General features: G+C 48.0%; 1 protein-coding gene across 8 annotated transcripts in view; it reads right to left on the bottom strand.

Annotated features, from left to right (window-relative positions):
- KCNAB2 (potassium voltage-gated channel subfamily A regulatory beta subunit 2) overlaps positions 1 to 16,852 on the bottom strand; it is a 131,809-nt gene that overhangs the window by 81,059 nt on the left and 33,898 nt on the right. For 7 of the 8 annotated variants that reach the window (XM_069948425.1, XM_069948421.1, XM_069948429.1 and 4 more), the window contains exon 2: positions 791 to 916. In XM_069948425.1, coding sequence (XP_069804526.1) covers positions 791 to 867 — 77 coding nt within the window. In that variant the 5' untranslated portion in view covers positions 868 to 916. Of the gene's footprint in view, positions 1 to 790; positions 917 to 8,167; positions 8,216 to 16,852 lie in introns of those variants that run through there. The other variant, XM_069948423.1, reaches the window with a different exon arrangement.

Genomic DNA, 16,852 nt, shown 5'->3' with positions numbered 1-16,852 from the left:
GATGGTTTTTCCGGACGTGTGAAGGGGGCCTTAGAAGGGAGGGGGAGGAGGAGACAGAGAGAAAAGCTCACACAGCTATTTGTGTCTTCAGCAGGAAGCAGCAGCTGAGAACTGGGCGAAGGATTTTTTCTTTGAAATCAACTGGTTTCAGAAAAAGTTATATAGATTTGTAATTTACTTCTATGTAAAAATCTCCAGTCTTCCAGTACTTATCAGCTGCTGTATATCCTGCAGGAAGTGGTGTATTCTCTCCAGTCTGACACAGTGCTCTCTGCTGCCACCTCTGTCCATGTCAGGAACTGTCCAGATCAGCAGCAAATCCCCATAGAAAACCTCTCCTGCTCTGGACAGTTCCTGACATGGACAGAGGTGGCAGCAGAGAGCACTGTGTCAGACTGGAGAGAATACACCACTTCCTGCAGGATATACAGCAGCTGATAAGTACTGGAAGACTGGAGATTTTTACATAGAAGTAAATTACAAATCTGTATAACTTACCAAAACCAGTCGATTTAAAAGAAAAAGATTTTTGCTGGAGTTCCCTTTTAAAGCGGAACTATTACTTACAAAGTGTCAGACTGTGACAGAACAGGAGAATAAGCGGGAAGATGGCCAAGCTCCTGCAGCTTTATAAAGGTTAGTACACTCAGGACCCCACTGTGCACCAGGGAAAACATCCACTCCTGACCCTGCAGGGGAGATGTCCGGGTGACACAGGGTGAGTCGCCTCTGATGTCTCATATAATCTCCATAGTAAAGAATAAAAATGCTAAGTTCTGGGGGCGCTCACCTGTAAATCATTCCTGGAGAGCCAGTCTGTCGCAGCGATAGTCTAGCGGGGGAGTCTGTGGTGGATTCCGGATACATGGAGCCAGCTTCGGGGGCTGAGCTCAACGCGCTGGTCGCCGTCTAGAAACTAACACAGAAAATACTAAAGTTTAGATACAGAAGATGACAGCAGCACAGAGGAAATCAGTCAGCACAAGATGTAAGTATCTTATATACAAAGTGATACATAAGAGAGGCGATAAAATATCTCAGGACCGAGAATTATATGCAATGTGACAAGTGCGAAACACGTCGGGAGAGCCGGGTCCTAAGTGACGACTTACAAACACACTAACTAGAATAATGATGTCAGGAGGGAGATGTCGGGCTCAAAAAACATCCAAACAATGAAAATACAATTGGGTAGATGCTATAAAAACAAATAAAGTCAAAAAGTTCCCCAAAGTGGTATCAGCCAAACCACCAGGGCGCAGCAGGGAAGACTGAGCCCCCCACGACTCCGCAGGCAGAAAAATATCAAATAGGAATATGAGGAGGGAAAGGACATTTTTACTTCATATTTTTATATTATATTTATACTCATACAGTTCAGTTATAAGAAGTTCATGGATCGGGAATCATGGCATTTTCCATGTTTATCAGTGATGAAAAAACCCTGCATCTAGGGATGGCCCGAAACTGCCGAACCCGAACTCTCGGTAATGATTCCCGCTGTCTGCCCGCTCCGTGGAGAGGGTGGATACAGCGGGAGGACCTATGGCTATGGCTGTATCCCAGTTTTCCAGGCGTTCCTCCCGCTGTATCCACTCTCTCCACGGAGCGGGCAAACAGCGGGAATCATTACCAAGAGTTCGGGTTCATACGAACCCGAACCTCGGCAGTTTCGGACCATCCCTAACTGCATCATCTCTGTGTGCACTAGGGGGAGGCAGAGCACAGCAGACAGAACACTGCATCTTCTCTGTGTGTCCACTAGGGGGAGGCAGAGCACAGCAGACAGAACACTGCATCATCTCTGTGTGTCCACTAGGGGGAGGCAGAGCACAGCGGACAGAACACTGCATCATCTCTGTGTGTCTACTAGGGGGAGGCCGAGCACAGCAGACAGAACACTGCATCATCTCTGTGTGTCCACTAGGGGGAGGCAGAGCACAGCGGACAGAACACTGCATCATCTCTGTGTGTCTACTAGGGGGAGGCCGAGCACAGCAGACAGAACACTGCATCATCTCTGTGTGTCCACTAGGGGGTGGCAGAGCATAGCGGACAGAACACTGCATCATCTCTGTGTGTCCACTAGGGGGTGGCAGAGCATAGCAGACAGAACACTGCATCATCTCTGTGTGTCCACTAGGGGGAGGCAGAGCACAGCGGACAGAACACTGCATCATCTCTGTGTGTCCACTAGGGGGAGGCAGAGCACAGCGGACAGAACACTGCATCATCTCTGTGTGTCCACTAGGGGGAGGCAGAGCACAGCAGACAGAACACTGCATCATCTCTGTGTGTCCACTAGGGGGAGGCAGAGCACAGCAGACAGAACACTGCATCATCTCTGTGTGTCCACTAGGGGGAGGCCGAGCACAGCGGACAGAACACTGCATCATCTCTGTGTGTCCACTAGGGGGAGGCAGAGCACAGCATACATTACACTGCATCATCTCTGTGTGTCCACTAGGGAGAGGCAGAGCACAGCAGACAGAACACTGCATCATCTCTGTGTGTCCACTAGGGGGAGGCAGAGCACAGCATACATTACACTGCATCATCTCTGTGTGTCCACTAGGGGGAGGCAGAGCACAGCAGACAGAACACTGCATCATCTCAGTGTGTCCACTAGGGGGAGGCAGAGCACAGCATACATTACACTGCATCATCTCTGTGTGTCCACTAGGGGGAGGCAGAGCACAGCATACATTACACTGCAGTGAAAGGTTGTGACTGCGGAGCCGCATTGTCACACACAGCGTGCACCAGGCGCAACTGCAGGAAACCATCTACACGGCTCTGGCTGCATTCACACCTGGACTTCTCCACACGCAGATGTCGGCAGTGGTGATCTATGTTATGGTGCGTTTACACAGAGAGATTTATCTGACAGATTTTTTGAAGCCAAAACCAGGAACAGATTATAAACAGGGAACAGGTCATAAAGGAAAGACTGAGATTTCTTCTCTTCCCAAATCCATTCCTGGCTTTGGCTTCCAAAATCAATAAATCTCTCTGTGTAAACGCACCATCAGACTCTTCTAGCACAGATGTGTAGTCAGGACTATGATTGTTCAGATGGTGCAGAGGGGGAAAAATCAGAATCTCGCAATTACACAGAGTCCTGGACCAGCTGCAAAATCTCTGTGGAAAAAATAAATCTGCAATGAAATCGGCAGCTGTGGGTAAGAAGCAGATAGAAAGATAGAAGATTGTCAGCTGACCCCCCCTCCATCTAGTCTAATCTAAGTATTTCCCATGTTATTATCTTAGAATGAATATATATATATATATATATATATATATACACTCACCGGCCACTTTATTAGGTACACCATGCTAGTAACGGGTTGGACCCCCTTTTGCCTTCAGAACTGCCCCAATTCTTGGTGGCATAGATACAACAAGGTGCTGGAAGCTTCCTCAGAGATTTTGGTCCATAGTGACATGATGACATCACACAGTTGCCGCAGATTTGTCGGCTGCACATCCATGATGCCAATCTCCCGTTCCACCACATCCCAAAGATGCTCTATTGGATTGAGATCTGGTGACTGTGGAGGCCATTGGAGTATAGTGACCTCATTGTCATGTTCAAGAAACCAGTCTGAGATGATTCTAGCTTTATGACATGGCGCATTATCCTGCTGAAAGTCGCCATCAGATGTTGGGTCCATTGTGGTCATAAAGGGATGGACATGGTCAGCAACAATACTCAGGTAGGCTGTGGCGTTGCAACCATGCTCAATTGGTACCAAGGGGCCCAAAGAGTGCCAAGAAAATATTCCCCACACCATGACACCACCACCACCAGCCTGAACTGTTGATACAAGGCAGGATGGATCCATGCTTTCATGTTGTTGACGCCAAATTCTGACCCTACCATCCGAATGTCGCAGCAGAAATCGAGACTCATCAGACCAGGCAACGTTTTTCCAATCTTCTACTGTCCAATTTCGATGAGCTTGCGCAAATTGTAGCCTCAGTTTCCTGTTCTTAGCTGAGCGGAGTGGCACCCGGTGTGGTCTTCTGCTGCTGTAGCCCATCTGCCTCAAAGTTGGCCGTACTGTGCGTTCAGAGATGCTCTTCGGCCTACCTTGGCTGTAACGGTTGGCTATTTGAGTCACTGTTGGCTTTCTATCAGCTGGAACCAGTCTGCCCATTCTCCTCTGACCTCTGGCATCAACAAGGCATTTCCGCCCACAGAACTGCCGCTCACTGGATGGTTTTTCTTTTTCGGACCATTCTCTGTAAACCCTAGAGATGGTTGTGCGTGAAAATCCCAGTAGATCAGCAGTTTCTGAAATACTCAGACCAGCCCTTCTGGCACCAACAACCATGCCACGTTCAAAGGCCTCAAATCACCTTTCTTCCCCATACTGATGCTCGGTTTGAACTGCAGGAGATTGTATTGACCATGTCTACATGCCTAAATGCACTGAGTTGCCGCCATGTGATTGGCTGATTAGAAATTAAGTGGTAACGTGCAGTTGGACAGGTGAACCTAATAAAGTGGCCGGTGAGTGTATATACCAGGCAGGTTACATTCTGTTACTGCAGATTTATCAACCACATCAGCTGGAAGTTTGTTCCAGGCAGCTACTACTCTTTCAGTACAGTCATATTTTCTCACATCGTTTCTGATCTTTCCCCCAATAACCTCTCACTGTTCCTCAAGTTCTGGAGTTCAGTTTTGTTCTAAAATCACTTCCCTCCTGACCCTTATTTACCCCATCCAGAATAAATAATCTGTAGCACTCGTTTTCATATGCAAAAAGTGTTCTAATGTTTATTTACAGTGTGCAGAAAGGTAAAGCCAGGTATATTGCAATAATTATTTCAGAAATGACACCTCATTGGTGTGATAGCAACATAAGGTTTATGGCGACATCCAGAAATAATCCAGAAATAATTATTGCAATATACCTGGCTTTACCTTTCTGCACACTGTAAATAAACATTAGAACACTTTTTGCATATGAAAACGAGTGCTACAGATTATTTATTCTGGATTACGTTGGGTTGAAGCCCGTCCGTATTGAGCACCAACAATTTGGTCTCCTGTTGTGCACCCCTACTTCTCGCTGTCCTTATTTACCCCATGACAGATATAAAGGTTTCCATCATGTCTTCCCTTTCCCTTCTTCCTCCTGTAACATATATAAAGGTTTCCATCATGTCCTCCCTTTCCCTTCTTCCTCCTGTAACATATATAAAGGTTTCCATCATGTCCTCCTTTCCCTTCTTCCTCCTGTAACATATATAAAGGTTTCCATCATGTCTTCCCTTTCCCTTCTTCCTCCTGTAACATATATAAAGGTTTCCATCATGTCCGCCCTTTCCCTTCTTCCTCCTGTAACATATATAAAGGTTTCCATCATGTCTTCCCTTTCCCTTCTTCCCTCCTGTAACATATATAAAGGTTTCCATCATGTCCTCCCTTTCCCTTCTTCCCCCTGTAACATATATAAAGGTTTCCATCATGTCCCCCCTTTCCCTTCTTCCCCCCTGTAACATATATAAAGGTTTCCATCATGTCCCCCTTTCCCTTCTTCCTCCTGTAACATATATAAAGGTTTCCATCATGTCCTCCCTTTCCCTTCTTCCTCCTGTAACATATATAAAGGTTTCCATCATGTCTTCCCTTTCCCTTCTTCCCTCCTGTAACATATATAAAGGTTTCCATCATGCCCTCCCTTTCCCTTCTTCCTCCTGTAACATATATAAAGGTTTCCATCATGTCCCCCCTTTCCCTTCTTCCTCCTGTAACATATATACAGGTTTCCATCATGTCCTCCCTTTCCCTTCTTCCTCCTGTAACATATATAAAGGTTTCCATCATGTCCTCCCTTTCCCTTCTTCCTCCTGTAACATATATAAAGGTTTCCATCATGTCTTCCCTTTCCCTTCTTCCCTCCTGTAACATATATAAAGGTTTCCATCATGTCTTCCCTTTCCCTTCTTCCTCCTGTAACATATATACAGGTTTCCATCATGTCCCCTTTCTCTTCTTCCTCCTGTAACATATATAAAGGTTTCCATCATGTCCTCCTTTCCCTTCTTCCCCCTGTAACATATATAAAGGTTTCCATCATGTCTTCCCTTTCCCTTCTTCCTCCTGTAACATATATAAAGGTTTCAATCATGTCCTCCTTTCCCTTCTTCCTCCTGTAACATATATAAAGGTTTCCATCATGTCTTCCCTTTCCCTTCTTCCCCCTGTAACATATATAAAGGTTTCCATCATGTCCCTTTCCCTTCTTCCTCCTGTAAAATATATAAAGGTTTCCATCATGTCCCTTCTTTCCCTTCTTCCTCCTGTAACATATATAAAGGTTTCCATCATGTCCTCCCTTTCCCTTCTTCCCTCCTGTAACATATATAAAGGTTTCCATCATGTCCTCCCTTTCCCTTCTTCCCCCTGTAACATATATAAAGGTTTCCATCATGTCCTCCCTTTCCCTTCTTCCTCCTGTAACATATATAAAGGTTTCCATCATGTCCCTTTCCCTTCTTCCTCCTGTAACATATATAAAGGTTTCCATCATGTCCTCCTTTCCATTCTTCCTCCATGACAGAACAGGGGGGAGGTGCGAGGGTCCTGGATCACCAGTACAGGACAATTGGTAATTGGTAAGAGCGTATATAGAAAAAAGTATAATCCAGTAGATAGAATAAGTGAGGATGTAACAGGTGACGGGTATTGGGGTTTATGTAACTAACCGCTAATATACCAGTAATAGTTACCCGCATGTATATCTTCCCCAAACAGACCTGTATACAGATGTACAGCAATGCAGCAGGGACCCCTGGACCTTGATGAACGTTACACCTTTGGCTGTCACTGAGCTGGAGGCCCAATGTATGATAGATATAACCCAACTGTTAGCTACGGCTCCAACCAGCACCGACCCCCCCAGAGTGTACCACCACGCCGCGCCAGTTGTATTGTAGTATATCATATATACTCCTAACTGTTGAGCGCTTATCGCCACTCCCAAGACTGTTGAAGAGGGCAGCCCGCACGGTCATTTCTTACAAGCCTCATAAGTATTTTAGTTTTGCACTATTCACTGGGTCTAAAATAACAATTTTAATTGCAAAAACAAAAGTTATTTTTTAAGCCACTGGGGAAGCGGGGATTTCCTCGCTCGCTAGAAAACTGATCTCGTGTATTCAAGCTCCCGCACACTATGGACGAGAAGGAGTCCCAGCAATATACAGTAAAGGGATTATCACAGTAAACATAGAAGATAACACAAGGACAAAGCGGAGACAATGGTAATAATGCCTCCACAAGGGGCCGCACCAGCTTATCGGAGCCCTAAGGAGATGTTCAGTCTGTTTATTAGTGACACCTGGGTCTAACTTCAGCTGAATATGCATGCAGTGTGTATATATTGTGTGTGTATATTAATATAAATATATATATATATATATATATATATATATATATATATATATATATATATATATATATATAGTTGCCCCTAGCAACCAATCACATTCCCCCTTTCATTTTCCAAAGAGTCTTTGAGGGATGAAAGGTGGAATCTGATTGGTTGCCGGGGGCGACTGAGCCAGTGTCACTGTACTCCATGTTTGATAAATCTCCCCCACAGGGTGTATAGTGTGTATGTGTATATTATAGTGTTTGTGTGTATATGTATGTATGTATGTATATATGTATATATATATATATATACACACACACACATATACATATCTATATCTATATCATATAAATGTAAGTCTGTCCTCTATAGACTTCCAAACGCCTGAACCGTTTGACCCCAAATTTGGCACACAGATACATTGGGTGCCCGGGAAGGTTATAGCGAAGGTCCCGTCCCCGCCAGATGTACAGGAGGGGAGGGGGAAGAGCGCCCCATAGAGATGAATGGGAGAATCTCCACACTGCACACACAGGTGATATAATTAGCTGCATGTCTCCAGCAAAAATGGCAGTTGGAAGCCTTAGCAACCAATAGGATTACTGCTATCATTTTCACAGGGAGCTGGAATCTGATTGGTTGCTAGGGCGGCTGCCTCACAACATCCACAGAAATAAATAGAGTAAGGGTGCCTTCACACCTACCAGATCCGCAGAGATTGACATCCCTTTGCGAGTATGTAAATTAACCCCCTCGGTGGCCGGAACGTAACTTACACTGACAGAGGCCGCCATCTTCCCGTCTGCATAGACCGTTGTTAGATGGTGCAGGCTTTCCTCCAGTGTGTTCAGCGCTGTGCTGCTGCTGCCGGGCACGGCTCTCTCCTCACGGCTCTGGACGTCCCCCCAGATGCAGGCTGGAGCGGTGTGTGCAGCATCCAGAGCCGTGAGGAGAGAGCCGTGCCCGGCAGCAGCAGCACAGCGCTGAACACACTGGAGGGGAGTCTGCATGATATAACAGCGGTCTGTGCGGGCGGGATGGTGGCGGCCCCTGTCAGTGTAAGTCACGTTCCAGCTGCCAAGGGGGTTAATTTACATACTCACAGCGGGATGTCCCACTGCGAGTATGTAGTGTCATAGGGTTGAATGACACTGGATCTGCAGCGGATTTTGCTGTGAATTCGCAGTGTGAAATCCGCTGCCGATATGGTAGGTGTGGAGGCACCCTAACAGTGTACAGTGTATATACAGTGTATACAGTAAGGAGCTTACCTGCCCTGTGGTGGTGTTGGGGAATGTATACAGTAAGGGGGTGTTAGGGAATGTATTCAGCATGGGGGCTACCTGCAGGGGGGAGTGTATACAGCATGGGGGCTACTTGAAGGAGGGAGTGTATACAGCATGGGACGCTACCTCAAGGGGGGCAGTGTATACAGTATGGGGGATACATGCAGAGGGGAGTGTATACAGTATGGGGGCTACCTGCAAGAGGGGGAGTGTATACAGTATGGGGGCTACCTGCAAGAGGGGGAGTGTATACAGTATAGGGACTATCTGCAAGTGGGTGGAGTGTATAGAGCATGGGGGCTACCCGCAGGAGTGGAGGGTGTATATAGTATTAGAAACTTTGAAACCTTCTGTGTTGTCCTCACCAAGGATGAAAGGTAGGGCCTAAGAGGGCCAGATTATGATGATGCAGGATTGTGTATGCACTTATAATAAACTGCAGGTTTTCTGCACACACACCTTACTTATGGTCTGTAGTTGGCGGGGGGGGGGACCCCCAAACTACACACTACAGGTATACAGGACCCCGAACTATACACTACAAGTATACAGGACCTCCACTAACAGTGTCTATGTTGTATATAACAAGGCTCAGCATAACACTACCAATGTTATACATAACCAGGCTGTATATACATTGCCAATGTTGCATATAGCCAGGCTCAGCATAACACTACCAATGTTGTATATAACCAGGCTCTGTATAACATTGCCAATGTTATATATAACCAGGCTGTATATAACACTGCCAATGTTATGTATAATCAGGCTCAGTATAACACTGTTAATATTGTATACTAGGCTGTATACTGTATAACACTGCCAATGTTGTATATAACCAGGCTGTATATTACACTGCCAATGTTGCATATAACCAGGCTGTATATAACACTGACAATGTTGTACATAACCAGGCTCTGTATATAAAACTGACAATGTTGTATATAACCAGGCTCTGTATACAGTCTGATCACATGACATCTCAGTTTGGCTATTAGGTATTTGGGATGTTTAAAGTTTTTAGTTTATTTCTAACCTACAGTTTACATAAACAGTGCAGAACTGTCGGGGTATATAGCGTATAAAGGGATATATAGGGCTCCTGGCGATTTTCCCTTAAACAAAAAAAAAACCAAGGGCATAGATTTGCCTCCTGGGCGACCTTGGAACAAATCAAATTAACACACTGACACTTTATACCCAAGGCAGCGCCGGGTACATTTTCTAGTATATATATATATATATATATATATATATATATATATATATATATATATATATATATATATATATTAGTGTTTATAATGTGTATAGTGTCTGTTTGTGTGTATGTATATATGTACCAGTCACCTGTGACATCCTCACTTATTTTATGTACTGGATTGCACTTTTCAAATCAAACTGTCAATTCTCCTGTACTGATGATCCAGGACCCTCACACCTCCCCCCTGTCCTGTACTGGTGATCCAGGACCCTCACACCTCCCCCCTGTCCTGTACTGGTGATCCAGGACCCTCGTACCTCCCCCCTGTCCTGTACTGGTGATCCAGGACCCTCACACCTCCCCCCTGTCCTGTACTGGTGATCCAGGACCCTCACACCTCCCCCCTGTCCTGTACTGGTGATCCAGGACCCTCACACCTCCCCCCTGTCCTGTACTGGTGATCCAGGACCCTCACCCCCCCCCCCCTGTCCTGTACTGATGATCCAGGACCCTCGCACCTCCCCCCTGTTCTGTACTGGTGATCCAGGACCCTCGCACCTCCCCCCTGTCCTGTACTGGTGATCCAGGACCCTCGCACCTCCCCCCTGTCCTGTACTGGTGATCCAGGACCCTCGCACCTCCCCCCTGTCCTGTACTGATGACCCAGGACCCTCGCACCTCCCCCCTGTCCTGTACTGGTGATCCAGGACCCTCGCACCTCCCCCCTGTCCTGTACTGGTGATCCAGGACCCTCGCACCTCTATCCTGTCCTGTACTGGTGATCCAGGACCCTCGCACCTCCATCCTGTACTGGTGATCCAGGACCCTCGCACCTCCCCCCTGTCCTGTACTGGTGATCCAGGACTCTCGCACCTCCCCCCTGTCCTGTACTGGTGATCCAGGACCCTCGCACCTCCCCCTGTCCTGGTGATCCAGGACCCTCGCACCTCCCCCCTGTCCTGTACTGGTGATCCAGGACCCTCGCCCCTCCCCCCTGTCCTGTACTGGTGATCCAGGACCCTCGCACCTCCCCCTGTCCTGGTGATCCAGGACCCTCGCACCTCCCCTGTCCTGTACTGGTGATCCAGGACCCTCGCACCTCCCCCCTGTCCTGTACTAGTGATCCAGGACCCTCGCACCTCCCCCTGTCCTGGTGATCCAGGACCCTCGCCCCTCCCCCCTGTCCTGTACTGGTGATCCAGGACCCTCGCACCTCCCCCTGTCCTGGTGATCCAGGACCCTCGCACCTCCCCTGTCCTGTACTGGTGATCCAGGACCCTCGCACCTCCCCTGTCCTGTACTGGTGATCCAGGACCCTCGCACCTCCCCCCTGTCCTGTACTGATGACCCAGGACCCTCACACCTCCCCCCTGTCCTGTACTGATGACCCAGGACCCTCGCACCTCCCCCCGGTCCTGTACTGGTGATCCAGGACCCTCGCACCTCCCCTGTCCTGTACTGGTGATCCAGGACCCTCGCACCTCCCCCCTGTCCTGTACTAGTGATCCAGGACCCTCGCCCCTCCCCCCTGTCCTGTACTGGTGATCCAGGACCCTCGCACCTCCCCCCTGTCCTGTACTAGTGATCCAGGACCCTCGCCCCTCCACCATTTATGCAGTTTTTATGGTTTTTTTTTGCAGAGTTGTTTACAATAAAATGATTATCTACCAACTAATGACTAATAGTTACACATAACCATATACTGTATACTCTACACATACACACATTATATATATATATATATATATATATATACACACACATATATACACACACACACATATACACACACACACAGAGTATATTGTTCAGGTGACAGGGCATAAAAAAGAGAAGAAATGCAATAATATAACCTGCTAGACGGAGGTTACACCACACTGGGTGATTTATAAGTATACAATACAGATACATTAGGTGATACACTCCGGCTCATAGGTATCTCAGCTCAGGCCCTTACACTTTCCTCTGCAGATTTCTATGGACGAGCGGAGAGGATGTCACCTACCAGACAGGAGCGAGCGCCAGATTTGCGTCCTCTCTATACGAGGCGGCGGTGTTGTCTGCAGGGAAGGTGACGGATCGGATACGCGCCCTCCACCATGGGGACAGTGTAAATTTCAGCAGCTTTTCTTTCAGCCACTGGTTAAAAAAAAAGAAGGTCTTGTTGATATGTGGAGGACAATGGCCGCTCGCCGCGTGCTATTTAATCTGTAAGTGTTTTATAATGTAATCTGAAGCCGCAATCCTAGTTCAGCTTTGTCCTCAGACAACACAACAAAGGCTGCGGCTAGAAAGAAGGAACCGGCTTGTTTTCTCACTAATTACAAAGTGTTGATTTCCACCGACATTGTTCACTAATTTGTTGAACGAGAAGCTCGGTGTGGCCAAAAGGGAAGGAGACGCTGGTGATATTACCACGCCTGATATGGTGAGAAGTTTATGGCACACACGTAGAGATGGTGTGTCCTGCAAGGACAGGAGGCAGCGGCTTAGAGGGTACACAAGAGAGTCAACCATCATCACTAGGATCCAGCACCATCACTGAATGGTGGCACCAAGACTAGGATCCAGGACCATCACTGAATGGTGCCACCAAGACTAGAATCCAGGACCATCACTGAATGGTGGCACCATGACTAGGATCCAGGACCATCACTGAATGGTGGCACCATGACTAGGATCCAGGACCATCACTGAATGGTGCCACCAAGACTAGAATCCAGGACCATCACTGAATGGTGCCACCATGACTAGGATCCAGGACCATCACTGAATGGTGCCACCATGACTAGGATCCAGGACCATCACTGAATGGTGCCACCATGACTAGGATCCAGGACCATCACTGAATGGTGCCACCATGACTAGGATCCAGGACCATCACTGAATGGTGCCACAAAGACAAGGATCCAGGACCATCACTGAATGGTGGCACCATGACTAGGATCCAGGACCATCACTGAATGGTGCCACCATGACTAGGATCCAGGACCATCACTGAATGGTGCCACCATGACTAGGATCCAGGACCATCACTGAATGGTGCCACCAAGACAAGGATCCAGGACCATCACTGAATGGTGGCACCATGACTAGGATCCAGGACCATCACTGAATGGTGCCACCATGACTAGGATCCAGGACCATCACTGAATGGTGCCACCAAGACAAGGATCCAGGACCATCACTGAATGGTGGCACCATGACTAGGATCCAGGACCATCACTGAATGGTGCCACCAAGACTAGGATCCAGGACCATCACTGAATGGTGCCACCATGACTAGGATCCAGGACAATCACTGAATGGTGGCACCATGACTAGGATCCAGGACCAGCACTGAATGGTGGCACCATGACTAGGATCCAGGACCATCACTGAATGGTGCCACCATGACTAGGATCCAGGACCATCACTGAATGGTGCCACCATGACTAGGATCCAGGACCATCACTGAATGGTGCCACCATGACTAGGATCCAGCACCATCACTGAATGGTGCCACCATGACTAGGATCCAGGACCATCACTGAATGGTGGCACCATGACTAGAATCCAGGACCATCACTGAATGGTGCCACCATGACTAGGATCCAGGACCATCACTGAATGGTGCCACCATGACTAGGATCCAGGACCAGCACTGAATGATGCCACCATGACTAGGATCTGTGACCAACAATGAATGATGTCACTATTACTGGGATCCAGGACCAATATTGAAAGGTGCCACCATGACTAGGATCAATGACCATTACTATAAATTAGTAGGGGCTCATCATTGAATGCTATCATTATGATTAGGATCTAGGACCATCATCAGCAGGGGACAATCAATGAAAGATTCCACCATGACTAGGAGGTTACACAATATAGCGCCCCTACCAGGAATATCACTGGACACTGTCACAATCACTAACGGCAATAACATAATTAACAAGAAAGTTCTAGGATCCAGGAACATCACTATAAGATAGCATCACTTATAGGGGGCTATCACTAGAGAAGATCAACAGATCTCTATCTATCATCTGTCTCTATCTCTCCATCTATCTATCTATCATTTCCCCACCTTTTCCCGCTTTCAGGAGACATTTAATCTTTGACCTCAATAAATTAGGAGGTTAATCTGACATGTAGCCCTACTGACCACTAAGTCGACCACAACCACCGTCCCCTTTCAGCAGCTGTTCCCAGGATCCGCATTAAGTAACAAGCTGTTGTGCGGGGGCTAATATCCGTATAATAACTATTAGCCGGGCGGGGGGATGATAACAACTGTGTCTTTGTCTTGTGTAACGTTCCTATAGTCTGATGACAAATGGTAATAAAATGTTCTGTGCCCCCAGAGTAATAAAACTCCGGCAAAGATAGACTAAACGGACCACAGCTGCTCACTGACTGCAGTATATGTTATATATCTATAATGTTCTCCTGCCTGACACTGATCCTGAGTAAGATCCTGAATTATACTCCAGAGCTGCACTCACTATTCTGCTGGTGGGGTCACAGTGTACATACATCACTGTGCACTAGTCCTGGGTGTAGCTGGCAGTATCACTGTGCACTAGTCCTGGGTGTAGCTGGCGGCATCACTGTGCACTAGTCCTGGGTGTAGCTGGCGGCATCACTGTGCACTAGTCCTGGGTGTAGCTGGCGGCATCACTGTGCACTAGTCCTGGGTGTAGCTGGCGGCATCACTGTGCACTAGTCCTGGGTGTAGCTGGCGGCATCACTGTGCACTAGTCCTGAGTGTAGCTGGCGGTATCACTGTGCACTAGTCCTGGGTGTAGCTGGCGGCATCACTGTGCACTAGTCCTGGGTGTAGCTGGCGGTATCACTGTGCACTAGTCCTGGGTGTAGCTGGCGGTATCACTGTGCACTAGTCCTGGGTGTAGCTGGCGGTATCACTGTGCACTAGTCATGGGTGTAGCTGGCGGCATCACTGTGCACTGGTCCTGGGTGTAGCTGGCGGTATCACTGTGCACTAGTCCTGGGTGTAGCTGGCGGTATCACTGTGCACTAGTCCTGGGTGTAGCTGGCGGCATCACTGTGCACTAGTCCTGGGTATAGCTGGCGGTATCACTGTGCACTAGTCCTGGGTGTAGCTGGCGGTATCACTGTGCACTGGTCCTGGGTGTAGCTGGCGGTATCACTGTGCACTAGTCCTGGGTGTAGCTGGCGGCATCACTGTGCACTAGTCCTGGGTGTAGCTGGCGGCATCACTGTGTACTAGTCCTGGGCATAGCTGGCGGTATCACTGTGCACTAGTCCTGGGCATAGCTGGCGGTATCACTGTGCACTAGTCCTGGGTGTAGCTGGCGGTATCACTGTGCACTAGTCCTGGGTGTAGCTGGCGGTATCACTGTGCACTAGTCCTGGGCATAGCTGGCGGTATCACTGTGCACTAGTCCTGGGTGTAGCTGGCGGTATCGCTGTGCACTAGTCCTGGGCGTAGCTGGCGGTATCACTGTGCACTAGTCCTGGGTGTAGCTGGCGGTATCACTGTGCACTGGTCCTGGGTGTAGCTGGCGGTATCACTGTGCACTAGTCCTGGGTGTAGCTGGCGGTATCACTGTGCACTGGTCCTGGGTGTAGCTGGCGGCATCACTGTGCACTAGTCCTGGGTGTAGCTGGCAGTGGTGCATGTGCCTTGGGTCCTGATGCCAAAGAACAATTGTAAAAGCTACTATGGGGGGACTGGTAGGGATCTGACTGCCCAGTCCCACTGATCTTCAGAATAAAGGATCTGAAATTCTGGTTACATTACGGTCCCTTCGCACCGATGTTTCCCAGGTGATTATAATCCCATTTACCTTTATAGAGCCGTTCCCTGCGGAGCGAGTGCTGTGGTGTGCAATGGGAATATCATGTTCCGAGGCTTAGAGGGGGTCCTACAGGCCAGACCCCCATCAGACACATCGCAATGTAATGGGATCACCAGCAGTGTGCTATAACATAGGGATACAGAAACCGTCCCCATACTGACGTATCTGTAACCATCTCACGGCCTGAAAAGAGCTGAGGACACTGGACATAAAATTCCCGTATGACCTAGCAACATAATAGATAAAAAGCAAAAACCAAAAGGACAGCAGAGGAAGCGGCGGTGACCGGCTGGCGCACTTAACCCCGGTGACCCGCTGACCCATTTTCCTGGGTTATGCTCTGTGACTTCCTGTTCCTAAAGTAAATCCTAAAAGCCACCAGGAGGGAATTGGGAGCACTTTACCCCTGTGACGCAGGGCAATCGATGGCGAGCGACGACTTAAGAAACCCCTGGGCAGGGACAGCGGCCTCCTGGCTGCGGGAGAGGGGACTGGAAACCATCAATTATTCAGTCCAAGTGTTAAATAAGTAACGACAGATCTGATCCCTCATCATCTTCACTTGACACTCGGCCCGGATTCAGAGGCGGAAGAGCACAATGACCTTGATTTGTGTGAGATGGAGGTAAGAATAACGGCGGAGCCATGAACGTGGGCCTTGTAACATCTGCAGTGAATTAAAGGGTTAAAGGGGGCATTATAATAAGTTCTGTAACTTCTCCAGCAAAGACCCTGTCTGATGACTGAGCCCTAAGACTAAGGCTATCCCCTCCAGCAAAACAACTGAGATCACAAGAGACCCCATTATAAGTCAGTAGGGGGCACCGGGTCATGTGACTCACCCGGCACCTCATTATACTCTTATCTCATATGACACAACAGAAAACCTGTAAATTTAAAGTGATTCTTTTACCCTACTTACTCTATGTTCTCCGCAACATCCACAAGCTTAGACACTGCATATGTGATATATACCTGTATAACACTCTGTATTTGTATCTTCTTTCTGCTCTAAAATAGCTCCATTTCATCGGTGGGCAGTGTCACCTGGGTGGGGCTTCACAGCAATTACAACCCCTATCCTATTTGGACAGTGTCACCTGGGTGGGGCTTCATGGAAGTTGGGCTCCTTCTCCTATATGG

This window comes from Dendropsophus ebraccatus, chromosome 12 (genome assembly GCF_027789765.1).
Source record: "Dendropsophus ebraccatus isolate aDenEbr1 chromosome 12, aDenEbr1.pat, whole genome shotgun sequence".
Taxonomy (NCBI): Eukaryota; Metazoa; Chordata; class Amphibia; order Anura; family Hylidae; genus Dendropsophus; species Dendropsophus ebraccatus.
Note: the sequence above shows the minus strand (reverse complement) of the source record. Positions and strands in the feature narration are given on the sequence as shown.